The sequence below is a fragment of the Fringilla coelebs genome (assembly GCF_963513975.1).
Source record: "Fringilla coelebs genome assembly, chromosome: 27".
Taxonomy (NCBI): Eukaryota; Metazoa; Chordata; class Aves; order Passeriformes; family Fringillidae; genus Fringilla; species Fringilla coelebs.
Window position 1 is genome coordinate 5,348,454 of NC_140053.1, and position 25,565 is coordinate 5,374,018.

Here is a 25,565-nt window from a genome sequence, read left to right on the forward strand (position 1 = left end):
TCCTAGAAACCGTTTATTGGGGTGGTGGCACTTGGGGGGGTGGTGGTGGTGGTGGTGTCCCCAGTGCCATCAGAGCAGGTCCCAGCGCTGGGGGCTGCACCCCCAGCCCCCCGTGGTGCAGCGGGAGCCCGCGGGGCAGCAGTGGCGGCCGTCGGAGCAGCAGGAGCCCTGCAGAGAGAGACGGAGTGAGGAGGGGGTGATGCCACCCCCCCCCCCCACCCTGGTGTCCCCCCACTCACCTGGGCGAAGGGGCAGCACCCCCAGGAGCCTCCCCGGGCCTGGCAGCACCGCTGGCCTCCGTGGCAGGAGCCAGTGGCACCGCAGGGCACGAGGCCACCCGGGCGGGAGCCAGTGGCTCGCAGTGGGACGGGGGGTGCCCGGCGGGGGGCAGAGGGGGCCTGGCGGGGGGCAGAGGGGGTTGGCAGCAAAGGGGTGGGCGCCAGCAGCTTCTCACAGCTCTCGGTGGCCACATTGCAGGTGTAGCCCCGGGGACAGCAGTGCTTGTGGTCCCCGCAGCAGACGGCCTGGGGGGGGGACACAGGATGGTGTCAGTGGGGTGACAGTGGGGGACATGGGTGGCTGGGGGACACAGGTGTCCGGGTACCAGGGACAGAGGTATGTCAGGTGTCCTCAGCAGAGACCCAGGGACTGTGCCAAACCCTGTCCCCAAGGTGCCCACAGAGCCTCCATGGAGGGTACCAGTGACAAACGTGGGAGTGTCCCATGTCCCTGCCCCTCCCAGCCCTGCTCATCCCCAGAGGGTCTCCCCCACAGTCACGCTCTGTCCCAACCTCCCTCCATGCCATTCCCAAATCCTCACTCCCTGGGACAACACCCGACCCCTGGGGTGCCCCCACCCCCAGGGACTCCCCCATACCTGCTCGAGGGGGCAGCACCCCCAGGTGCCCAGGCTCAGCCGGCAGCACGTGCTCCCATCAGGACAGCTCGTCTTCTCATCACATTTGACATTCCCCGATGTCACCTGTCCCCCCCAGGGCAGTGCCGGGGTCTTGCGCAGCCAGGGCCGGCGGGTGCCCCCCACCTGCAGGCAGCTGCCCCCCTTGGGGTCGCAGGTGTAGCCCTGGGGGCAGCAGTGCACGAGGTCGGGGCAGCAGACAGCCTGGGGGGTAAAGAGGGGGGCACTGAGCACAGGGGACCCCCAGCAACACAGCTGGGGAGCTCCAGGGACAAGTGCCCTCCTGCCTGTTCCTGCCCTCCCGTGTCCCGTGTCTCCCTGGGCCCAGCCTGGCTCCATACCCCCTCTGAGGGGGCAGATATGGAGACCCCCTCGTGACCCTTCTGCCCCACTGTGGGACACACAAATGTCCCTGAGCATCCTCATGTCCCTGGGCAGCCCGGTGGCCTTGTGTACCTCCGTCACCTCCTGCCACTGGAGTCCCAAACTGGTCCCAGTTAGCAGAGCGGGTCTGACTGGGGTTGGGGGCCATCAAAGGGGCCCTGTGTCCCATGGGAACATGAGGGGCTTGGAGCCCAGCCTGTCCTTCCTGAAGGACAAGGGACATCTGCCCTCATCCTTCAAGCAACAAAGGGGGACATCTGGCCTTGACCCTCCTGGCCTCTGTCCCCTTGGGGCACAGGAGACCCCCAGCCCATGGGACTGCTGAGGGGACAGGTGGTCGCTGTGCCCTGGGAACGTTCCCATGTCCCCAGGTAGGTCCTCCACTCGGGGTCCCTTGAGCCATGTCCCCCCCTCCAAGGACACCCCAGGACCCCCTGGAACCTCTGCTCAGTCCAGGACCCCCCACTCCCCTGGGTGGGCCCCCAAGGCCCCCACCCTACACAGCCATGGACACCCCTGGGCAGAGCCCCCACACCTGGCTGAAGGGGCAGCACCCCCAGGTGCCCAGGCTCATCCGGCAGCACGTGGTCCCATCAGGACAGCTCGTCGTCTCATCACAAATGACATTCCCTGATGTCACCTGTCCCCCCCGGGGCAGTGCCGGGGTCTTCTGCACCCAGGGCTGGCGGGTGCCCCCCCCCTGCAGGCAGCTGCCCCCCTCGGGGTCGCAGGTGTAGCCCTGGGGGCAGCAGTGCACGTGGTCGGGGCAGCAGACGGCCTGGGGGGCAAAGAGAGGGGCTGAGCACAGGGGACCCCCCCAAGGACTGCCAGCTCCACAGGAGAGGGGACAAATGTGTCCCCTCCTGCCCACTCCTGCCATCCCCATTCCCTGCCCCAGCAGTGAGGAGGGGGGGATATGGGGACCTCCTCATCCCTCCTGACCTCCCTCTTCAGTGGGACTCAGGAAGGTCCCTGAACACCCTGGTGGCCTCCAGGATGTCCCTTCACCACCTCGTGCCACTGAAGCCCCACTGGGGCTTTGACTGGGGGATGTCAAAGTGTCACCCTTCCCCATGGGACATCAGGAAATGGGAGCCCTCCTGGGGGACAGGGGACATCTCCCAGTCCCAGAGGGGCATAAGGGACCCCATCCTTGTCCCTCCCAAGGCGGACAGAGGACATCAAACCTTGTCCTGGGCAAGTTCAAGGAACCCCCACCCTTGTCCTTGTCAGTGGAACAGGACACAGCTGCCCTCATGCCATCTGGGGGGACAGAGGACATGTGCCCTCATCCCACCCAGGTGGGACAGAGGACATCTGTGTGTCCTGGGGGCACAGGGGACCCCTGTACCTGCTCGAGGGGGCAGCACCCCCAGGCCCCTGAGCTGAGCCTGCAGCACGTGTTCCCATTGGGACAGCTTGTCCACTCGTCACACTTGACGTCACCAGCTGGGGACAGGGGACAGTCAGAGTTGGTGTCCCCTCCCCGGGACAGGACAGGGGGTGGTTGTTCCCAGGGGGGTTCTTACCTGTGGGCAGTGCTGCCAGGGCGGCAGAGCCCCCCAGGGAGGTGCAGGTGGAGTGGATCAGGTCACAGGTGGTGCCCTGGGGACAGCAGTGCTGCCCGTCACTGCAGCACACGGCCTGGGGGGAGACACGGTGTGACAAGGACTCTGGGGATGGGGACAGGGGGGCACAGCAGAGGGGACATGGCATGGAGGTGCCCTTGGGACAGCAGTGCTGCCCATCACTGCAGGACACGGCCTGGAGGGAGAGACATGGCGGGACAGGGACCCTGGGGACAAGGACAGGGTGTGCTCAGCACAGGGGGCCGTGCAGGGTGCCTGGTATGGGGACATGGCACAGGGTGGGGTGCCCAGGGCCCAGTGTCCACCACAGGATGCCCAGCAAGGCGTGTCTGGTGTGGGATGATTGGTGCCCAAAATAGGGTGCCTGGCATCACTGTGGGGTGCTTGGAACTGGGGTGTCCAGAATGGGGTGCCTGCATGGACTGGTATGAGGTGAGTGGTGTGAGTCGGGGTGGGGGGTGCTGGAGTGCCCAGTGAGGGGTGCCTGGCTTGGGGTGCCTGGCACAGGGGTGCTTGGTTTGGGGTGCCTGGGGGAGGCTGGCCAGGATTTGGGTGTCTGGCATGGGGTGCTTGGTTTGGGGTGTTCAGTGGGGGGTGGTGGGTTTGAGGGGCTGGGCACAGGTTTGGCACAGCTGCCCATGCTGGGGTGCCCAGGGCTGTGCCAGCACTCACGTTCTGCAGGGGACAGCAGCCGTACTGCGTTGGGGACAGCTGGCAGCAGGTGGCCCCGTCGGGACACGCCGAGCGGCCATCGGGACACAGCACCTGGTGCAGCGCCACTGAGGGGACACACGGTGTCACCGCGTCCCCTCCGAGCGCACCGCACAGCGAGGGCACCCCCAGGGCACACCCCTTACCTGGGGCGGGGGGCTGGCGCTTCCAGGCGGGGAAGGCTGTGCCCAGGGGGACATCGGTGTCCCCGGCAGGGGACACACAGCGCCCGTGAGTCAGGTCGCAGACGGTGGCGTGGGGACAGCAGTGCACCTTGTCAGCACAGCACGAGGCCTGTGGGTGCCAGCCGTGCTCGTCACAGCGATGGCCGTGCCAGGTCCCCCCCTCAGTGTCCCCGTGTCCCCACACCCTGTACCTGGGGCATGGGGCAGCACCCCCAGGCGCCACTGCTCGTCACACAGCACGTGGCATCGTCGGGACACTCGGACTGGCCGTCAGGACAGGGGACAGCACGGGGGGCTGCGGAGACAGGTGACACCCCACTGTCCATCCTGTCCCCTCGAGGCCCACCTGGCCCCCCAGCCACCCCCCGTGTCCCCATACCCAGGTCTGTGACACAGGACTCCCCATCAGCGCTGCAGTGGGACCCTCGGGGACAGCAGCGGTGGCCCCCAGCACAAGGGACACTCTGGGGAGAGAGAAGGGGGGAGGGAGAGCAGGGGATCAGGGAGTGTCCCCCAGATGGCAGGGACAGGGGGAAACTGAGGGAAACAGGGGAGGGGGCTCACCTCTGGCAGCTGGCAGCTGGCGGGGCAGGATGAGCTGTCCTGGCATCCCACAGCACTGCGGGCAGGCAGGGCCTGGGGGGGCACAGGGGGGGTTACATCCCCTGCTGAGGCCCCCCCGACCCCCCAAACCCCACACACTCACCGGGGTGACGGGGCAGGGTCTCCCATGGGGACAGGGCAGCTGGGCCCCCGCGCCGGCCAGGGCCACCCACAGCAGCAGGAGGGTCCTCATGGCTCTGGGGACACCTGCGGGACCCCCCCGAACCCCCGGCCTCAGTTTCCCTTCTCACTGAGTCGGCAGGCGGCTCCGCCCCCCAAATCTCACTTCTTCTTTCAGCCATGTGTTGGGAAAGCTGCAGCCCCACCCCCCTTCAGCCAGCCCCCACCCCAGGGTGCTGGGGGGCACCTCAGGGTGCTGGGGGCACCCACAGAAAGCGGGGGGGCCCTGCGGTGTGTGGCACCCCAACCGCGCCCCGATAACATCTCCCTGCGGTGCCAGACGGGCACCCCCACCCCCCCCATCCCACAATCACTGTCACTCTCAGTGTCACTGTCACTTCCCTTTCCCCGCTGGGGACACCTCCTGCCCCGCCCAGGGCGGTCACGGGGCTTGTGTCCCATGGGGGGCTCGGGGGGACACTGGTGTCACCGCACCCCCACCCCTGCGACCCCCCAGGGCAGGCTGGGCTGACCCCAGACATCCCCCCGCAGCAGACCCAGTATCTCCAGTGCTCCCAGTGCCCCCAGTGTTCCCAGTGCCCCCAGTGTTCCCAGTACTTTCAGTGTTCCCAGTGCACCCGCTGCCCCCAGTGCTCCCAGTGCTCGCAGCACTCCTCCCAGCAGGGACTCCCAGCACTCCCAGGGTTCTCCCATGACTCCCGGGCAATCCTAGTCTTGCCCCATGACTCTCAGTGTCTCCCAGTTCCTCCCGTAACTTCTAGTTCCTCCCAAAGCTCCCAGCACCTCCCAGTCGTCCGTATGACTCCCAGTGGCCCCCGTGACTCCCAGTTCCTCCAGTGTCTCCCAGTGGCCCCCGTGACTCCCAGTTCCTCCTGGCAGCTCCCAGCGCTCCCAGTACCTCCCGGCTGTGCCCGTGTCTCCCAGCGCTCCCAGTACCCACCAGCGCTCCCAGTTCCCTCTCCCGGTCCCGGCCGTGAGCCCCCCCCGCCACCGCTGGCCGCAGGCCCCGCCCCCCGCCGCCCATTGGCCGCCCGCCGCACCCGCCACGCTGCCATTGGTCAACAAGGGGCGAGGGGGCGGGCACAGCGGCAGCCTCACCTCTGTCACGTGACGGGTGGTCACGTGGCCGCACCCCCCACCCCCTCCGGGGCTGAGGGCGGCGGGAGGGGGGGGGGCGGTTCGGGGTACAGAGAGCCCTCAGACCGGCCTGCCCGAGGGGAGACCCTTCAGACCGCCATGCCCGGGGCACAGAGAGCCCTCAGACCGGCCTGCCCGAGGGGAGACCCTTCAGACCGCCATGCCCGGGGCACAGGGAGCCCTCAGACCGGCCTGCCCGAGGGGAGACCCTTCAGACCGCCATGCTCGGGGCACAGAGACCCCTCAGACCGCCCTGCCCGAGGGGAGACCCTTCAGACCGCCATGCCCGGGGCACAGAGAGCCCTCAGACCGGCCTGCCCGGGGTACAGGGACCCCTCAGACCGCCCTGCCCAGGGCACAAGGAGCCCTCAGACCGCTATGCCCAGGACACAGACCCCACAGACCACCCTGCCCGGGTCATAGACCCCCTTGCCTGGGGCAGGGACTCTGTCTGCAGCCTTGAGCCGCCCTGTGCGGCCCCAGGCCCTCTCCCCTGGGCACAGACCCCCCTGCCCGTGTCTCAGGGTTTCACCCCTCAGTGCCTCAGAGCCCTCCAGGCCTTGCTCCCAGGGCAAGCAGTACCCCTAGAATCCCCAGTCCCCCAAATTCTCCCCAATCCCCGTAAACTTCCACCAACCCCCACAGCCCCCTCCAATCTCCCTGACCTTCCCAAAACTCCAGTCTTTGCCCCCCAGCATCCCTATCCTCCCTGCCAATGCCCACAATTGCCCCAAATCCTCTCCAAATCCCCTCCAACCCCCATGCCTCAAAGACTACTTAAACCTCTCCAACCCTTCCCAGAACTTCCAACCTCCATCTCCAAGCCTGTCCCACCCCCTCCAAGCTCCCCTAAATCCCCTCCAATGCCAACACCCCTACAAACCTCCTCCACCTCCCCAAACCCCTCTTCCAACCCACCCCAAACATTCCCAAACTCCCATCTCCCCTCCTACACCAACTCCCTCATTCTCTCCAACTCCCCCAAATCACCCCCCGGCCTCCCCAGTCCCAGGTAATTCACTCCAAAACCTCTTCCAACCCCTCCAACACCCCCTAAACCCCTCTTAAAACTCCCTCAACTTCTTCAATTCCCTCCAAACCTCTCCCTAAAGCCCAAAACCTTCCCTTCCAACACTCAAATCCCCTGCAAACCCCCAAACCACCTCTGATCTTCCCAACACTTACAAATCCCTTTCAGCCCATGCCAACCTCCCTCCACACTCCCTTCCCAGCCCCCCAGCCTCTCCCTAGACCCCCAACTCCTTCAAATCCCGCTCCAATGCCCTGAAATCTTCTCCATAACCCTCAAACCCCTTCAAACTCCATTCCAAGCCCCCCAAAACCGTCCCTAGATGCCCCACCCCCAACAAATCTGCCTCCAACCCTCCAAACCACCTCCAGCCTTCCCAACCCCTCCAAACCCCAGCCCCACTCCCTTCCAAGTCCCCAAAACCCTCCCTACACCCCAACCCCCCCAAAATCCCCTTCCAAACTCCCCAAAATCCCTTCTAGCTCCCCCAAACCACCTCCAACCTTCCAAACCCTTCAAAATCCTTTCAAGCCCCCTTCCAACCTTTCTCCACACTCCCTTCCATTTTCCTCAACCCCTCCCTAGACCCCCAGCTCCTCCAATTCCTGCTCCAACACCCTGAAATCCTTCTAAATCCCTCAAACCCCCTCCACCCTCACTCCCTAGCCCCCCAACCCCTCCAAATCCACCTCCAACCCCACAAAATCCCCTCTGAACCCCTCAAACCCCCTCCGCACTCCCTCCCAAGCCCCCCAGTCCCTCCCTAGACCCCCAACCTCCCCTTCAACACCCCCGTTCCCCCCACCAGACCCCTGTCCATGCAGACACCACATCACCAGCCCATCCCAGAGCCGCCGTGTGGGGTTGGGGGCACACGGGGCCTTTATTGGGGTCAGACGGCCTTTATTGGGGTCAGATGGCCGACTGCTCCTGGCGGGGGGGCTCGCCGGGGGCCGGTGGCCGCTCGGGCTCGGTGGCCATGGCGGCCTGGCGCAGCACGGCCATGTGCTCCTCGGCGGCCGCCAGCGAGCGCTCGACCCAGTGGCGAGCGGCCGGCTGGCGACAGGCGCTGCGGGTCACCAGCACCAGGTGACTGACCGACAGCAGCAGCGCCGCGGCCCTGCGGGGACACGGGGCTGTCACCGCCCTGTCACCTCCCTGTCACCGCCCTGTCCCATGTGGCTTCCTCAGCAGCAGTGTGGCCCCCAGTTTGCCTGTGGTGACTAGGGACAGGACCCCGGGAATGGCCTGAGGTTGTGTCACAGGGGGTTGGGATGGAACTCAGGGAAAGGTTCTCCCCCCACAAGGTGCTGGGCACTGCCCAGGCTCCCCAGGGGATGGGCACAGCTCCGAGGCTGCCAGAGCTCCAGGAGCCTTTGGACAGGGATGCCCAGGGTGGGATTATTGGGGGGTCCAGGTGGGGCCGGGGGTAGGACTGGATGAGCCTTGGGGTCCCTCCCAACCTGGGATATTCTGGGATCTGCTTATACCAAGGGGCCTCCCTGTTCTGATGGGTCACCTGGGCTGGTCCCTAAATGGGGTTGTCCCCAGAGGTGTGGTACGGGGTGGGGAGTGTCCCCACCCACAGGTATGTGTCTCTGTCCCCACCCAGGAGTGGGGTCCCTGTCCTTCCCACCGCTGTCACCTTGCGTCCAGCAGTTTGGGGTCCAGCGGGGGGTACATGGATCTCACCACATCGTCCACCCTGCAGTGGGGACAGCATTAACCCCAGGGACGCTGCGGTGACACCTCCAGCACACCCACCCCAGGCATCAAGAGCTCTCTTGGAGCCCTGGGACCCCCCCTAGAGCCCCAGGAACCCCCCAGAATCCCAGGTACCCCCTGAGCCTCAGGACTCCTCCCAGAGTCTCAGAACTACCCCAGGGCCCTGGGACACCTCTCAGAGTCCCCGGGCGCCCCTGAAGTCCCCATGTTTCCCTCCAGAGTCCCGAGGGCTCCCCCCTGCCCCACCCCAGTGCCTCAGGACTCTCCCCAGAGCCCCAGGACATCCCCAGAACTCCCATGACCCCTCCAGACCCACCCTGTCCCAAATCTCTGGGGACCCTCCAGAGTCCTGAATTTCCCCCCCCCCCCGCAGTCCGTGGGGACACCCCAGAGCCACAAGGCCCCATGCAAGAGCCCTGGGACCCGCCAGACATCCCCTGTCACCTGGGGCTGATGCGCTTGGCCACCACAATGATGTCACCCAGGCTGGCTGGGGACTTCACACGTGCGCCTGAGCCCATGGTCATGGCCACCAACTTCTCCGTCAGCGTGTGACAGATCTGGGGGATAGCGGCAGGCAGTCAGTGCCACCATCAGCACCAGTGGCACAAGTGCCACCTACCATCAGCACCAGTGCCACCAGTACCAATGTCACCATTGCTACCATTACCACAAGTGCTGCCCACCATTGACATCAATGTCACAAGTGCCTCTGGTACCACCACTGCCACCAGTGTGACCCTTGCCACCAGTGCCACTGGTGCCACCACTGCCTACGAGTACCACAGCTCAACCAGTACCACCAGTGTCATGTCACCCCTGCCACCAGTGCCACGCCCTCACTCACCTTCAGGATGGCAATGCAGTGGGACACCAGACCCCTGTGGAGAGGGAGGAGGGTGTGAATTCACCTGTGTCCCCCTGGCTCTGTGTCCCCTGTGTGTCCCCCATCTCCTGGCAGCCCACACCCCATGTCCCCCAGACCTATGGGGTTATTCCCACCCCAAGACCATCTTGAGGACCATCCCTATGCCTTGGTGACCTCCAAATCTGTCCTCTACATCCCATGACGAGGGGCTGGCACTGCATAGGGGTCCCCAGCATTGGGGGGACACAGGGAACACTCACGAGGCGTCCTCGAGCCAGTCCTCGTTCTCCAGGATGGCCTCTATGTGGGGGTTGGTGATGACCACGTCGTCCAGCTCCAGCTCCGAGGGCTCTGATGGTGTCTCTGTGGTCCCCATCAGGTCCACGATGGGTCTGTCAGAGACATGGGGGACATCCCACCAAGGGCCACCTCCTCAGGCTGCCCCACAGTCTCAGTGGCTGGTGGATGTGTTCCCATGTTTGTCCCTCTGGTGATGTGGAAGTGTCCCCAGCTTCTTCTCTCTGATGATGCTGGACATCACCTGCATCACCCTCCCGATCACAGTGGATGTGTCCCCATCTTTGTTCCCTGGATGATGGGGATATGTCCCCAGCTTTGTCCCTTTGATGATGGCCGATGTGCCCCCATCTCTGTCCCCCTGAGTATGGCGGGTGTGTCCCCATCTTTGTCTCCCTGATGACTGTGGACATGTCCCCCACATTGTCTCCTTGATGATGCTGAATATGTCCCCAGCACTGTCCCCAGCCCATGGGGGTTGGGGTCCCTCCCTGGTGGGGACAGGGACGCTGCCACCCCTGCGGATCACTCACTTGGTGTCGTAGTGGTGGCGCAGGTCCTTGGGGTGACAGTAGCGCTGCCTGCACACCACCACCAGCGCCACGAAGGACGCCAGGAAGATGGTGGCCAGCACCCCGATGGCCACGATGACAACGGTCTCCATGGTTCGTCCCCGCTGCAGGGGCTCAGGCGTCCGGGGCCATCACAGCACGCTGGGGGCTGCAGTGACAGGGGCACTGGGGACTGGAACCCCACAGATGTTCTCCTCTCTATCCTGCACCCCAAAATGCCCAGCCAGGACCCGGTGTCACCCCCTGATGGATCCCTGTCCCCAGGGTCCCCCTGTTCCCCCTCTTTCTAGAGGCAGTGTCACTTGGGGGATGTGGTGACTCTGGGTATGGGGTGCAGCATGATTTGGGGAGCTGCCCTCATCCCGTCACCATGGCCATGGGGATGCAGGGACAGGAGCTGGGGTCAGGAGAGCAAGGCCTGGGCCATAGAGGGGTGACACACCCCCAGAGTGTGTCCTTCTGGAGACCCCACCCACAGCCCTGTCCCTATGGGCACATGGAGACCCCCCCAGAGCCTGACCCTTATGGGGACCCCCAGAGCCCTTCCCTATGGGGCCATGGGGACCCCAGAGACTGATCCCTATAGGGAGCCCAGAGTTCCCAGATTTCCTCTCCCTATGGGGCCACAGGGACCTCCAGAGCCCCCAGTCCTGGTTCCTATGGGGTCATGTGGACCTCCAGAGCTCCCTTTCCATAGGGATCCCCCAAATCTGATCCCAGCTGGCCCACAGGGACCCGTGAGCCAGCCCTGCTGCAGTAGCAGGGCCTTTGTGTCCCTTGTCCCCATGTTCAGCAGGACACCAGCCATACTAGGCCCCGGGGACCTTGTGTCCCCACCTGGAGGGACCGGGAGTCCCTGTGGGGTTCCCACCCTGCGGGGGGACCCTCCGCCCCATGCCTATCCCGCGGGCCGGGGGCTCCATCCCTGCCCTCCCTACCTGCTCCAGCCGGGAGGCACCGCCGGGCGGGACACGGGACACGCGGGAACGGTGCCACTTCCGTGCCGGGCGTGCAAACACAGCCACACCGACCTTCGCCCCCTGACTCACACCTGGGCCCCCCACGGAGCGGGGGTGCGGGATGGGCCCCCAAAACCCTCCGGCCCCACTGCTTCCCCCCTCCCCTCACCCTTTTTGATTTCGCCCCTAAATCCCATTGGATTTTAAACCAGGGTTAAGGATTTGGCTTAAATTTCCAGCCCGGCTGCAGTTGTCGCTGTAACCCTACAGAGTTGGGGACAGTGAGGGGGGGCAGGGGGCTCCCCCCTTCCCTCCCCTCCGCCACTTTCTCACTGCGATTAAAGCCTTAAGAAGGATTTTGGCTGCCAAAGCTGCTTTTGCTGTAACCCCCTGGTGCCTGGTGCTGGGGAGGGCACAGCCCCAGGGGTGTCTCCAGGCCCCCCCAAAGTGTCCCCAGTGCCGCCCCCAGCCCCAGGGGGTGTCCCTGTCCCGGCTGGGCTGGGGTCGGACCCTGCCCGTGCAGCACCAGGGAAGGTGAGAAGGAGAAAGGGGGAGTCTGGGGGGGCACTGGGAGAGGGGTTTGGAGGGTTCTGGGATGGGTGGACGCTGCTGGGGGGGGGGGAGTCCTGAGTGTGTGTGGGGGGGGGAGTGCTGCTGGGGGGTGTCCGGAGAGTCCCTGTGAGTGCCTGGGGGGGTTGTGGGGGGGTCGCTGCTGGAGGGGGGACCCGGGGGTGTTTGTCTGGGGGCATTTTGGGGGGGGGGTGGGGCGCTGCTGGCGGTTCCCGGTCCCGCACAGTTCCGGTTACCGGGGGGTCACGGAGCTGATGGGGTCCCTCCTGGCCCTGAGGGTCGCTCCGAGAACCCAGAGATGGGGATGAGGGTCTCTGGGGGGTCCCGACACGGCTCTATATGAAGGATGGCTCCCAGGGGTCCCTTACAGAGCCTGGGATCCCGTGGAGGGGTGGGGGATGGCTGGGGGGGGGGTCCCAGGCGGGAGATCCCCTCCCAGATCCCTCGGCGGGTCCCTGCGACCCTCCCGGGTCCCCCCAATCCCTCCCGGACCCCCGCACCTGGAGCGGCTCCGCGGCGGCCGCGAACAAGATGGAGCCGGGCGGGGGGCGCGGAGCGGGGCCGGGAGCGGGGTGGGATCGGGATGGGAGCGGGGAGGGAGCAGAGAGGGAACGGGGTGGGAGCGGGGATCGGCCGGGCTCTGCCCCCGGCACCGCCCCCCTTCCGCCCCGCAGGGCCCCGAGGGTCCCCTGCGCCTCCCAAAGCTCTCAAGTGCGTCCCATGCATCCAAAAGTGTCCCAAAATGTCCCAAAGCACTCCCACTGCGCTCCTGAAGAATCCCCTCTTGTCACAAAGTACCTCCTTGTGCTCCAAAGCGGCCCTCTTGCACCCCAAGGTGGCTCTGTTCTGCCCCAAAGTGCCCCTGTGGCACCCTTGAAGCATCATCTTGTCCCCCCAAGGCATCCCCTTGTGCCCCCAGATTTCCTCCTGCATTCCACACCGTCTCTTTCCTGTCCCCAGTTGTGTTCCCTTGTGTCCCAAAATGTCTCAGTTGCATCCCAAATTGTCCCCATTGTGTCCCAAACCACATCCCTGCACTCCTGAGGCTTTCCTTTGTGTCCTGAAAATCCTTGTGCCCCAAAATGACCCCACTGCACCCCAAAGTGTCTCAGTCTTGTCCCAAAGTGTCCCCACTGCAGTCCAGCTTGGCCCCATTACATCCCCACCACACCCCAAAGTGCCCTTGTTGTGTCCCCAAGTTCCCCTCTGTACCCCAGCCATCCCTGGGTCCCCAACTGCTGCCATGTGCTGTCCTTGATGTGTTTCAAAGCATGGGACATGTGTCCCATGTCCCCACACCTCCTCCTGATGTCCCTGCCATGCCCTTTATTGTCCCCGTGATGCCCGAAAGCACTTTCAGTCATGTCTCTTGCCATCCTTTTTGTGTCCCATCCAGTCCTGGTTGTGTCCCAGCTCGTCACCATCATGACCCAAAGTGCCCCCACCCCAGGAGGTGGCTCTGGGTGAGGGAAACTCATGTCCCATGACCGTGTGGCTCTCATCACGTCTCGCTGTCTGTGGTGACATTTGTGGTGATGCAGTGCTTGGTGACACCAGCCAGGTATAGGTGTCCCAGGTCCCCTCATCCTCATGGGCTACGAAGGCCATGTGGTGTCCCCAAGGGTCACCAGGAACCAAGGAGCACCGAGCCCCTGCTGTGCCACCCACGTCCCTGGGATGTCCCCTTGTCCTGCCAGCCACACCGCAGCCCTGTGTCTGGATGGGCTCTTTATTTGGGATGGGGGCAGGGGCCACAGCCAGGGCACTGCCCGGCCCCTCCCTGCCCGCCGGCGCCACCGCCCAGCAGGCCCTGCCCGCCGGCCCCTCCTTGCTCCACCCGGGAATGCCGGCTCCAGGGGGCACTGCAGGGCTCCACTGACCACGGCGACCGCCCGAGCTCCCCCCACACCCCCCGGGGCTTGGCCCCCCACATCCAGCCCCGGTGGGACGGGGTGGCCAAGGAGGACCCCCCAGGTGCCCCTCCCTTGAGCCGGGTCACTGCGCTGCCCTCCGTGGAGCCACCACCGAGGTGACACATGGCCAAGTCCTTCCTGGAGATGCTGCTCCATCAAGTCCCCACTGCCAGGCTCGTGCCCACACGTGTTCCCAGGGTTTATCCATCAGGGAAGATGTATCCATAGTGGTTGAGGATGTGCTCCACCACTTGGTTCTGGAAGACCATGTGCATGGCCATGTTGCTCTCCTCGCTGGCTGGCCGCAGCAGCGTGGGGCCGAAGACGATGGCGACGCTCTGCACCGACATACGGTTCTCCTCCTTGTGCTCCACCACCCTGCAGGACAGGGGAGTGTCACCAGCATGACCCTGACCCTGGGGCCTATCCCCAGAGTCATGTTCTGCCTTCCTGCTCTGGGTTGGGTTTGGGGGAACAAGGAGCTGTCACCTGCAGAGGTGGCGGAAAAGGACCTTCATGGTGTCATGGTGGGCGGATGGCAGGGACAGCACCAGGTCCCGGATGCAGTGACCCCGCAGGGACAGGTCCTGGATCTCTGCCAGGGAGGGAGGGCATGGTGGGGTGCTGGCTCCAGCAGTCACAGCATCCCTGTCCCCACCTCCACTCCCATCTTCATCCCATCCTTCTCCCTGTCCTAATCCCCATCTCCATCATCCCCCCCGTTCCCAGTTCCTGTCTCCATTCCCATCCCTTTTCTATCTCGTTCCTGTCCCCAACCCCATCCTTATACCCTTCCCTATCCCATCTCCATTCGATTGCAGTTCCCATCCTTGTCTCCATCCCATCCCACCCCACCCCATCCCACCCCACCCCCTGTCCCTGTTCCTCACTGATGGCAGCGATGAACTTGTCGAAGTGGCTGAAGGGGACAAGTGGCTCTGGCAGCTCCCGCAGGAAGAGCTTCAGTGCCCCGGTGACAACGTGGATGTCCTCCCAGCGCCCGTCATCCAGGTCCAGCTGCTCATCTGGGGGTGGGGCAGCACCTCAGCTGTGTCCAGAGCCTCAGGGATGGGTGGGTGGTCCCTGGTAACCCCCTCCCTTGTCCCTCTGCCCCTGAAGGAGGCGATACCCCATTGTCCCTCACTGTCACTGCAGCTGACCGTACCGTGCTCCACCTTGTAGCGCAGTTTCTGGATGGTGGCCAGGTTGCCACTGACCCGGTACAGCCCATCAATGTCCAGACCTGGGCAGATGGAGATGGGGGAAAGCTCTCAGTTAAACAATCCATGCTGGGATGGGTCATTAGGCAATCCTGAGGGATCTCTGGGTCCCCATGTGTCCCTGCTGTCCCCTGGAGGATGTCCACAGCCAGCTGTACAGTGACCAGTACAGCTGCGTTTGTGCATGTAGCAGCCAAGGCTTCCAAGGAAAACCCAAATATCCCATGTAGCTGTCCCTGGAGCTGTCCCCATGTCCCCATGCCGGTATCCCAGGCTGTCCCTGTCCCCTGTACCTCTCCTCTCCACGGTCCAGATGCACTGCAGGACAAAGCGTGGCACCGTCCCTCGCTCCCGCTCACACAGCACCAGCAGTGAGCAGCCGAAAACCTGGTCTAGGAACACAGCAGGGACATGAGCATGGCCAGGGGACACCAGGAGTGTGGCTAGTGGGGGACAGGGTTGAGGACAGAGTGACTTGTTCCCATAGGAGTGTCCCACCACAGTGGCTGGAGGCGATGGGACATGCCCAAGCCCATCACCAAGACGCTGGGTCAGGCTTGGGCTCGGTCACTCAACCCAGTGTCCCAGCTCCCCCCTTGGCTGTCCCAGCTCCATCCCTGACTGTCCCAGCTCCATCCCTGCCTGTCCCAGCTCCATCCTTGCCTGTCCCAGCTCCATCCCTGCCTGTCCCAGCTCCCCCCTTGGCTGAACCAGCTCCATCCCTGACTGTCCCAGCTCCCCCCTTGGCTGTCCCAGCTCCATCCCTGCCTGTCCCAGCTCCCCCCTTGGCTGTCCCAGCTCCATCCCTGCCTGTCCCAGCTCCCCCCTTGGCTGTCCCAGCTCCATCCCTGCCTGTCCCAGCTCCCCCCTTGGCTGTCCCAGCTCCCCCCTTGGCTGCCCCAGCTCCATCCTTGCCTGTCCCAGCTCCATCCCTGACTGTCCCAGCTCCCCCCTTGGCTGTCCCAACTCCCTCCTTGGCTGTCCCAGGTCCATCCCTGCCTGTCCCAGCTCCATCCCTGCCTGTCCCCTCCCACCCTCCAGCCTGCAGCCATCCGGAGGGACTCAGCCCTCTTCCAGCACCCACCCTCGACAGCCCTAGCCCGACACCCCATCTCACTCTGGATTTACCCTCATCCCAGCACGTATCCTCAATCCAGCCCCGTGCCAGCACCCCCCGATCCCGCTCCCCACACCCACCCTTGATGTAGCCCCTCTCCCGCAGGGACTGCAGCGTCGGCCGCCTCTGCAGGAACTTGCGGAGTTTGTTCCGGACTCGGTTGGTGTCACTCTCGGCAGTGCCCGTCACCTGCCCGGCCGCTGCCGGGGACATGGCACACGTCAGCACCGTCCCCAGGGTCCGCCCGGGCGCTCCCGGCCCGTCCCACCCCGGGACCCGCAGGGTGGGTGGCACTGCCGGTCCCCCGTGCCCATCCCGGGTGCCGGTGCTCACCTGCCCTGCGCTCCTCGCCGCCCCCCAGCTTCTCCCGGGAACCGAATTCAGCCCGAATTTCGGCCTCCTCCTCTGCGGAGATGTCGGAGCCCTACGGAAGCGGCACCGTGAGACGCCGGGGCCCGGCCCCAGGGTGGCCGCGGGGGATCGGGGGCCCGCTCACCCTCCGGCCGATGCTGTCGGCGATGGCCTTGTGCCAGGCGGTGATGATCTGCTCCGAGTCATGCTGGATGAGGAATTCCGAGCCCTCCCGCGTCCTCAGCTGCCGGAGCGAAGGCAAAGGTCAGGGAAAGGGCACGGGGCTGCCGCAACCAGCCGGATTTGGGAACCAGGATGTGGCTGAGCCCGGCGCCAGCTGCGGTGACACCAAACGGTGCCGTCTGCGGGGAGCTGGGGCGGCTGGAGCGGCTCCTCCCTGTGCAAAACCCCTCTGGGAGCCAGGATGTCCCTTGGTGGCCTCTCGGTGCCCATCAGAAGGGGACAGTGACCGGCACTGCCAGTCCCTGTAGGCCCAACCTGGCACGTCCCCAGTGTGCCCACATCCATGCCCTGGTGGGATGAACTGGGCAGGTGTGGCATTGCCCTGTGGGCCACATATGGACCCTGGGGTGTGACCAGTGTCCCTCCTGCTGTCACCTGCTCACCTCCAGGACATTCTTCTTGCTGGACTTGTCCCTGCCGGCCCAGGTGAGGGTGGCCCCGCGCAGCTTCACCGTGTGCTCGGGGGTGGTCAGGGTGCTGGGGTGCCTCTGTGGGGACAAGGGGATGAGGGTGGCACCTGCCCAGAGGGGACAGGGACACCGGGATCCTGCTGGGGAGTGTGGGCTGCCCTCCAGAAAGGCAAGGTTGCCAGATGTCATTTGTGGGACTCCTCTGTCCCCTCCTATGGTCTCTGCAGGACTAGGACATGAGACTGCTGTGGTGGGCTGAGGGGACAGCCATGTCCTAGGGCTGCCATCACCTCAAGGGACATTCCCAGCCCTCCCCAGGGACCCTGGTGGGGCTCCAGCTTTGGGGTCCCTCTCAGTGACACTGCAGGAAGGGAAGGGGTGGCTGCCCCCAGGGAGGAGGATTTTGCAGAGGGAGAGCATCAGACCCACTGCTTCTCCTCATGCCCTGGATTTTGGGGTGCTTTGGCCATGGTTCCCCCTGCCCCAAGAGCCTCTGCACCCCCAGACAGAGCACTGAACCCCCGAGGTGGGGCCAGCACTGTCTCCCCAGCTGTGGGTGCCCTGTCTTCCCCGTCTCCCCCCCTCACCCGTCGCTGTCACCACAGGGTGTTGCAAGACCCACGGCAACTTCTGCACTTTGCATCCGGTGGCAGCTGCTGGGCACTGCGGGGGGAGGAGCTGGACCCGGGGACGACTGGGGCTGGCTCTGCTTCCTCCTGCTGGCTCCCACCAGCTCCGGGTGCTCCAACACTGCCACCCCAGCAGGGAGTGTGGGTGTGCTGGGGGGTGAGCTGGGGTCCCTGTGCAGGGCACCTGTCCTGGCCTGTGGGTCCTGGTCCCATCCTTCAAGTGCTGATCCCCCCCCCCCGCCCCAGTGCCGGAGGTCTCATTTTTTGCATGCTGGCCCTGTCCCCTGGATGTTGGCCTCAGCCTATGGGTGCTGGTCCCATCCCGCAGCTTCAACTCCATCCTGTGTGTCCTTGCCCTGTCCTATGGATGCTGGTCCTATCCTGCAGATGCTGGACCCATTCTGTGAGTGCTGGCCATGGTCCCCCTCCCCCAAGAGCCTCTGCACCCCCTAGACAGAGCCCTGAACCCCCATCCCAGAGGTGAGGCCAGTGCCACGTTCCCTGTGGGTGCTGCCCCTATCCTACACACATTGGCCACATCCTGTGAGTCCTTGTCCAGACCAATTGGGTGCTGGCCCTGTCCCACAGAGGCTGGCCCTGTCCCAGGGGTGCTGGCCCTGTCCCACGGATGCTGGCCCTGTCCCATGGACGCTGGTCCCTTCCCATGGGAGCTGCCCTGCCCCAAGGCCATTGGGGCTCTTACCAAGGCACTGGCAGCTGAGTGCTTGGAGTCCTTGAAGAAGGTGAGGATTCCCCCTTCCAACACTGTCCAGGAGGAGCTCCAGTTCTTCCTGGGGAGGGGAGCAGGGGTCACACAGGGATAGCACAGCTCCTTCCCCCTGCTAGACTCGTGTCTCCAGTGGCAGGGGACACCGGGATGTTCTTACCGGAGCCGCTTCCCTCTGTCCACTGTCTTGGTCCGGTTGAGCACCCCGGCTTTTTCGAGGCTTTTAAACTGGAAAGTGAAGGTGGGGGTGTCAAATTTGGCCCTTGCTCTCCCCGGTGCTGGGGTGAGGGCAGGCTAGGTGTTCCTCCCCGGGTGCTCACCTTCTCCTCCCTGGTGCCTGGAGCTGGTGACACGGGGCCGTGCCAGGCGGAGAGCCCGCTGTCCTGGCTGGAGCCGCTGCTGGCCCGCTTGTGGCGGCCGCCCAATGGCACCTGGGCAGGGAGGGGTCAGGTGAAGCCCGAGGTGCCCCTGCCAGGAGGGGGCTGGGCTATGCACCCACAGCACCCACAGCACCCCAGAGCCCCTGCAGCCCCTGCTCTGTGAGCTTGTGAGGATGTTTATCCCTGGCAGTCACCCCTGTCTGCATCTGTCCCTATCCCTATTGCTGTCCCTGCCCTTGTCCATAACCCATCCCTGTCTCCATCCCAGTTCCTACCCCTGTGTTCATCCCTCTTCCAGTTCCTGCCCCTTTCCCTGGCCCCATCCCCATCCTCAGCCCTGTCCCAATCCCTATTCCCATCCTTATCCCATACCGTGTCAGGGGCGAAGTGCTCAGGGTAGAACACGAGTCCCTCGGGGTGGCTGTGCCCATACCAGCCTGGGGGCGAGCCCACCTCTTCGGGGTGCCTTGGGGACAGGCAGAGAGAGGCACCCTGATCATAGGAGCCCACAGGTGAATAGTCTTCCTCAGGATAACACTCCAGCTCATCTGCAGACAGGTCAGGATAATCCGTTTCTGGAGTGGGTGGCTGGAGAGAAAAGAAAGTTAAAGATCTTGTGCCCAACCCAGAGATCTGCATCTCTGTCTTGCTCGCCCAGGTGGGCTCTGCTCCATCTCTGTCTCCATTCCCATCTCTATCTCAATCCCTGTCTCTACCTCCATTCCCATTCCTGTTTCCATCTCCAACTCAATCCCAGTATCCATTTTGTTCTCCATCTTCATTTGCGCCTTCATCTTCATTCCCATCTCTGTCTCTCATCTCCAACTTCATCCAGGTCCATCTCCATCCCATCCTGGTCACCATCTCCAGTCCCCTCCCTTTCTACATCTCTGTATCTGTTCCCATCTCCATCTTCTGTCTTCATCTTCATTCCCCATCTTTGTTTCCATATTAATGTTCATTTCATTTCCCATCCTTTCTCAATCTTCAGCTCTGCCACTATTTTCATCTCATCCTTGTTTCCATCTCCATCTCCATTGCATCTCCCACACCTTTCTCAATTCCAATGTCTCCATTTTCATCCCATCCCTTTTCCATCTCCATTCCCATCCCTGTCTCCAATCCCATTTCCATCTCCATTCCCATCCCTGTCTCCATTCCCATCCCTGTCTCCATTCCCATCCCTGTCTCCAATCCCATCCCATTTCCATCTCCGTTCCCATCCCTGTCTCATTCCCATCCCATTTCCATCTCCATTCCCATCCCTCTCTATTCCCATCCCTGTCTCCGTTCCCATCCCTTTTCCATCTCCAATCCCATCCCTGTCTCCAATCCAATCCAATCCAATCCAATCCAATCCAATCCAATCCAATCTCTGTCTCCAATCCCATCCCTTTTCCATCTCCAATCCCATCCCTTTTCCATCTCCAATCCCATCTCTGTCTCCATTCCCATCCCTGCCTCATTCCCATCCCTGTCTCCATTCTCATCCCTGTCTCCAATCCCATCCTATTTCCATCTCCATTCTCATCCCTGTCTCCAATCCCATCCCATTTCCATCTCCACTCCCATCCCTGTCTCCAATCCCATCCCATTTTCATCTCCATTCCCATCCCTGTCTCCAACCCCATCCCTTTTCCATTTCCATTCCCATCCCTGTCTCCAATCCCATCCCATTTCCATCTCCATTCCCATCCCTGTCTCCAATCCCATCCCATTTCCATCTCCATTCCCATCCCTGTCTCCAATCCCATCCCATTTCCATCTCCACTCCCATCCCTGTCTCTGCCCCCACCCCGAGCCCACCCCGCGCCTCGCCGGGTGCTCACCCTGTGCTCCATGGGACCGTACCGCGTCCCCCCAGGGAGCCTCTCCTGGGGGCTGCCCGTGTCTCCTGCACTGGGGGGGTCCCACGACGTCTCACCTGTCACCGAATTATAGAAAAAAGTCTGTCCGCTTCCTTCGTCCACGTGCTGTTCCCACTCGGGAAGCTCCGGGCTGTGTGCGAGCGAGGAGGCGGGAGAGGCGGCGGGACTCACTCCGTCGGCCGCCTGCCCGAAGGGACAATCCCACGTGGTCTCCCCCGTCACCGGGTTGTAATAAAACAAATGTCCACTGTCCGTGTCCGTGTGGGTTTCCCAGTCCGACACGGAGCCGCCGGGCTCCTCTGGGGCCGAGCTGGCGGCGGCTTCTTCCCGCAGCTCCTGGATGTTGAGGTAGATGGGATCAGGTGTCTCCTCTGACTCCTTGCGTGTCTGGGGGAACACGGATGTGTCACTACTGAGCTGGGATGGCATTCCTGGGGTATCCCCACTGTGGTGCCCGGGTGGCCGATGGGTGAGGCACTGAGGAGCCGGATCCTGCCCTGGCTGCTGGGTCACCCCCCTGCCTGGGCCTCCAGAAGTGTGAGGCAGGAGGTGCCAGTGATGGGAGGCCAGGAGGTGGAGAGGGGCACCCACAGCACCCAGAGTAGGGCAGAGAGCACCCACTGGCACAGGGATGAGCACATGGAGGTACATCGAGGTCCCCAGTACTTGTGTCACCTGCAGCTGGCAGCACCCTCACAACCAGCACCATGTCACCTGCATGACCCACTGCGTGCAGCACCTGCAGCAGCACTGCAGCATTGGTACCTGTGTCACTGCATCATCAGTACCTGCATCATCAGCACCCACATCATCAGCACCTCCATCACTGGCACCCATGTCACCCACATCATCAACACCTGTGTCCCTGGTACCCACTCATGCAGCACCTGTGTCACTTGTACATGCATCACCCGCATCATCCACACCTGCATCACTGGTACCTGCATCACCCCCTGGATACAGCACCCACATCACTGGTGCCTGCATCACCTGCTCTCCGCAGCACCCACAGCACTGACACCCAAACCATGAACACCCACAACCTCTGCTGTGACATCTGCGGTCCCAACACCTCCAACCTGCTCATCCCCTGCACCCCCAGCCTCTGTGCCCATCTCTCCAGCACCCCAACACTCACACCCATCTCACCCACGCTTGCACCCCAGCACTCATCACCTGCACCCTGGGACATTTCCAGCACCCACAGCCCCGGCCTCCCACCCAGAGCCGGATGCTGAACCAGACAGTCCCATCACCACATCCCAAAATAGCATCCCCAGCACCAGCCTGGCTGACCCCACACGAGGGGGGACGCTGGGGTAGGGGGATGTGTCCCCTGGGACCAGGAGGGTGCTGCCAGCGGGGAACCCCCTCCTATCACCCTTTGATCTCCCCAGCTTTACAGCCTCAGGCTCTCACTAATGGCTGCGGGGACAAAGGTCCCAACTGCAGCCCTGCCCATCACCCCGAGGGAGGTGACAGTAGGTGCACTGTCCTTGGGGACACCCTGGATCAGAGTGGGACAGCAGCTCGATGACATCTCTCATCCTCCCCCCATCACCCCACGACCCCCCCCACCCTGGTGAGCAGGGCCAGAAACTGCCGGGGGGTCTGCCCTCCTCCTGGGGACAGGGGACATGGGGGTGGCAATGGGGCATCCCTGGCACCGAGCCCCCCCAGCACCTCTCTCTGTCCTATGGGTGCATCCCTGGGGATTTCTCGCCCCTGGGGGGGGTTGGGTGGCCCCTCCCTGCTTTGGGATGGGCATTGTGGCACCTGCCAGTGCCCACAAATCCCCACAGAAAGCCAAGGGGGAGCCTAGCAAGGGGTGACCCCAAAACACCCCCCTGTCCCCCGGCTGAGAGCACCCAAGGGTGCTGCCTACCTTCCCCAGGTGCAGCAGCTGCAACGCCCTGCACCAGGCCTGCTGTGGCCCCCCCGGCACCCGGTCACCCATTGCGGTGACACCGGGGCAGCTCTGGGGGCACCAGGGTGGGGACAGCCGTGGGGACAGCCGTGGGGACAGCACGAGGCTCCGGTGACGCCGCTGGCGCCCTGAGCCGGGCCCTGCACCCACCGCGCTTCCTGCCGGGGCTCGAGGAGCGGAAGAGACGCCCAGGGCGGAACCAGCTCCTCTCGGGGTTGTTGTCACCCGTCACCCACAACCTGCCACTCGTCACCTGCTCCGGCAAAACCAAGGCCACCCAAGCAAGAACTGCTCCAGGGTGATGCTGAGCAGGAATTGCACTGGGATGGTTTTGGGTGCCCATCTGGTGTCACACTGCTCAAATGGAAGCTGATCTGGAGCTGCTGTGTCCCCACAACACTGGGATCATCCCATCCTGTCCCATCCCATCCCATCCCACTGGGTGCAGATGGTGACAGGACGGATGCCACCATGGTCCTGCCATGCCCGATGCTGGATGGTTTTGGCACTGGTTGGATTTGAGCAGGGAAGGGGAATGCTCCCGTGCTGGCACTGGGGTTGGGGACTATGCTGGGTCACCCCCAGAGGGGGCTCAGTGGCTTTGGGTGTGCAAAGGGCACAGCTAGGGGCAGAAGGTATAAAATGGGGTGGAAATTAGGTGAAAATGGGGTGGAAATGGGGTGGAAATGGGGTGTAAAACACAGTCCCCCACCACCAACACCCCATTTCCTCCAGCAACTCCCCCAGGTGCACAATCCCTCCACCCCCCCTTGAAGTGGGGGACACCCAGGCTCGGGGTGCTCCAGGTGCCCAGGGTTACTCCGAAGTGAGGCGCTCGGGGACAAGTGAGGAGTGGACAAGGTCGTGGGCCCCACCCCTCCGCCGGCACTGTCTCACCCTATGTACCCCGGCCCGCCTTGGTGGCCGGTGGGGACCCCCACCCTTGGGCGCCCCCCTCGGGGAGGTGCAGCCCAAGGGGTGCTGGGCAGAGCCCTTTGCTACTTACTGGTGTGGGGTGAGCGTGGGTTTGGGGTGTCGGGGCGCTGGCCTGTGCCGGGGTGCACCCAGCACCCACCTCGGTCAATGGGTGCTGCGCCCAGGTGAGGCTCCCGCCCCGGCAGGGAGGAGCTGCCGCGCTTCCCTGTTAACCCTTTCTGCCTCCTCTCACCCCGGAACACTCCGGGAACCTGAGGGATCACTGCAAAACCCCCCAGAGACCACGGGGTTCTGCAGAATAGGGGGCTGAGAGAGCCCAGGAGTGCCCATGATGGTGGGGGAACTGAGGCACGGGCCAGGGGATGAGGGTGGAGAAAGTGTGGGGAGGTTCCTGTGTGGGGCGGTCCCTCACAGCTTCGAAATGGTTAATTCTGGCAAACCCCTATGGTGGGTTCACCTGCAGGTTTGTCCCATGGGGTCAGCTCGGTGGGGAGACGTGGGGGGGTCCCAGCAGTGGCTGCAGTGCCGGGGTGTCACCCTACTCGGTGCCGGGGGTCACAGCGTCATGGTGGGTGGACACGGCCACTGAATCAGCCGGGGGGGCCAGGCTCAACACCCCTACCCGCTAACCCCCCCCAGCGCAGCTTTTGGGGACAGCAGTGGGGATGTCACCGTACCTGAGCCGCGGGACCGGCCCCCGGCCACCTCCTGGCCACGTCCCTGTCCTTGCCGGAGGTGCAGAGGGTCTCGGAGCGGCTCTTCCCGAGCGGCCGAGAGTGTCCTGGGGGGTCCCCGCGTGCCCCCGTGGCAGCAGTGGCACTGTGAGGTGCTGGCGTCACCCGCGCCAGGTCATCCAGGGAGTGCGAAGGTCTCACAGGCTCTGCGGGGTGCGGGGTCAGCCCCGGGAGGACCCGAAAAGAGCTGAGTGATGGTGGTGAGTCCCTTCTGGGCACCGAGTCCCTCCTGGGCACCGAGTCCCTCCTGGGCACCGAGTCCTTCCTGGGCACCGGGCACCCTCCTGCCGGCTCCCCCGGCTCGGCGGCGCTGATGAATCGATACTCGTAGGCTGGCGGGGGCTGAGGGACAAGCGCGGCCGGCTCTGTCGCAGCATGTCCCGATGGCGGGGGGTCCAGCGGGGCTGGGGCAGCGATGGGTGGCAGCTCCTTGACGTACTGGGCCGGGATGTAGAAGGGCCGGGCGTCCCCGCTCCTGCGGACGTGCCACCAGTGCGGGTTGGTGCGTTTGAGCAGCACATAGCGCTCGTTGGGTTTGATGGAGACCAAGGTGCCGTCCTTGGCGCGGTACTCGAAGCCGTACTCCACCAGCACCAGCGCCTCCTCCGCCGGCTCCGCCGCCTCCATGGCCTCCCCGCGCCTCCGCCTGCGGGACACAGGGCAGGGGAAGGTGACGGCAGCGCCCAACCCCTCCTCGGCCGAGGACCCCCCAACTCAGCTCCCTCGGGGTCCCCGCTGAGCTGCCGCCCTACGCGGCGGGTTCGGAAACCGCCCGAACCTGCTGGAACACCCTGGGGTCACCGCCACCATCCTTGCCACCGTGCCCGAGACCCCAGAGCCGCCGAGCCCCGAGGCACCGAGCCCGCGGTCCCCGAGCCCGCTCTCACCTGCGGCCGGCGCTGGGGCGGGGGCGCGCCCGCGGTGCCGCTCGTGCCCGCGCCGGGCCGGTCCCGACTCGCCCGGTTTCCGCCGCCGCCTCGACGAGAGACGGGGCCGGGCTCCGCGGCGGGTGGGTGCCCGGCCCCCGCTGCTGCTCGGGGTGCCGGGCCGCGTCCTGTCCCCTCGGCGGGCGGGACGGGACGGTGGCGGAGGGGACCCGCTGCCGCCCGACGAGGAAACGGCTCCTCGGGAGGTTCCTGCCGCAGGAAGGGCCCAGCCCCGCTGCTGCCGGGATCTGCGCTGCTGCCGGATCTGGCAGGGCCTCCCTGGGCAGTGGGATGGGGACCCCATTAGGGGGGCCCCATGGGAGCTGCCCTGCCCCGGTTTTTGTCCCCTGCACCCCTGGGAGTTCTGCTGTGTTGGTGGGCACATCCCAAGTCCTCCAAGCACGAGTGGTGGGGAAAACAACAATGGGAGAAGCTGACACCAGTGGGGAGCAGCTGGAAAGGAAAATGGGGCAGGGAAAATGGGGAAGGGACCTCCA

The 25,565-nt window shown here is 64.4% G+C and overlaps 3 protein-coding genes across 5 annotated transcripts; all 3 read right to left on the reverse strand.

The window, feature by feature from the left end:
- Window positions 1-5: 5 nt before the first annotated feature.
- On the reverse strand, window positions 6-5,521 carry GRN (granulin precursor). The gene is made up of 13 exons (XM_084222268.1): window positions 5,470-5,521; window positions 4,492-4,595; window positions 4,350-4,421; window positions 4,165-4,249; window positions 3,977-4,080; window positions 3,747-3,894; window positions 3,562-3,668; window positions 2,830-2,944; window positions 2,652-2,749; window positions 1,836-2,078; window positions 878-1,120; window positions 240-524; window positions 6-168 (listed from the first exon to the last, which is right to left on the reverse strand). The coding sequence occupies exons 2-13, from the start codon at window positions 4,579-4,581 to the stop codon at window positions 70-72; spliced, it is 1,689 nt and encodes a 562-aa protein (XP_084078394.1). The 5' UTR covers window positions 4,582-4,595; window positions 5,470-5,521; the 3' UTR covers window positions 6-69.
- Window positions 5,522-7,608: 2,087 nt separating this feature from the next.
- TMEM98 (transmembrane protein 98) lies at window positions 7,609-12,262 on the reverse strand (the record flags this gene model as incomplete). Its single annotated transcript, XM_084222237.1, has 7 exons — window positions 12,188-12,262; window positions 10,120-10,306; window positions 9,550-9,681; window positions 9,269-9,302; window positions 8,866-8,981; window positions 8,342-8,401; window positions 7,609-7,816 (listed from the first exon to the last, which is right to left on the reverse strand). Exons 2-7 carry the CDS (start codon window positions 10,248-10,250, stop codon window positions 7,609-7,611), a joined length of 681 nt encoding a protein of 226 aa, XP_084078363.1. The 5' UTR covers window positions 10,251-10,306; window positions 12,188-12,262.
- A 1,375-nt stretch (window positions 12,263-13,637) lies between these two features.
- Window positions 13,638-25,158, reverse strand: ARHGAP27 (Rho GTPase activating protein 27). Of its 3 annotated transcripts, XM_084222422.1 has the most exons (16): window positions 25,030-25,158; window positions 24,086-24,788; window positions 20,507-20,932; window positions 19,050-19,265; window positions 18,618-18,728; window positions 18,458-18,525; window positions 18,274-18,361; window positions 16,915-17,019; window positions 16,434-16,532; window positions 16,271-16,361; window positions 16,018-16,137; window positions 15,114-15,212; window positions 14,766-14,843; window positions 14,491-14,625; window positions 14,090-14,195; window positions 13,638-13,978 (listed from the first exon to the last, which is right to left on the reverse strand). In XM_084222422.1, the coding sequence occupies exons 2-16, from the start codon at window positions 24,767-24,769 to the stop codon at window positions 13,801-13,803; spliced, it is 2,604 nt and encodes an 867-aa protein (XP_084078548.1). In that variant the 5' UTR covers window positions 24,770-24,788; window positions 25,030-25,158; the 3' UTR covers window positions 13,638-13,800. The 3 variants fall into 3 exon arrangements, with proteins under 3 accessions (XP_084078548.1, XP_084078549.1, XP_084078550.1); XM_084222423.1 differs by lacking the exon at window positions 16,018-16,137; XM_084222424.1 differs by lacking the exons at window positions 15,114-15,212; window positions 16,018-16,137.
- Between the last annotated feature and the right edge of the window lie 407 nt (window positions 25,159-25,565).

Bases quoted from the DNA above. Each gene is read 5' to 3' on its own strand.
- GRN (XM_084222268.1), bottom strand. From the start codon at position 4,581: ATGAGGACCCTCCTGCTGCTGTGGGTGGCCCTGGCCGGCGCGGGGGCC. The intron at 3,669-3,746 runs GTAAGGGGTGTG...GTGTCCCCTCAG, and splicing joins GCGCCAGCCCCCCGCCCCAG to TGGCGCTGCACCAGGTGCTG. The intron at 1,121-1,835 runs GTGTGGGGGCTC...TTTACCCCCCAG, and splicing joins GGTGCTGCCCCTTCAGCCAG to GCTGTCTGCTGCCCCGACCT.
- ARHGAP27 (XM_084222422.1), bottom strand. From the start codon at position 24,769: ATGGAGGCGGCGGAGCCGGCGGAGGAGGCGCTGGTGCTGGTGGAGTAC. The intron at 20,933-24,085 runs GTACGGTGACAT...GTGTTCCCCCAG, and splicing joins GGGCCGGTCCCGCGGCTCAG to ACACGCAAGGAGTCAGAGGA. The intron at 18,526-18,617 runs GTGAGCACCCGG...TTCACTTTCCAG, and splicing joins CAGGCACCAGGGAGGAGAAG to TTTAAAAGCCTCGAAAAAGC.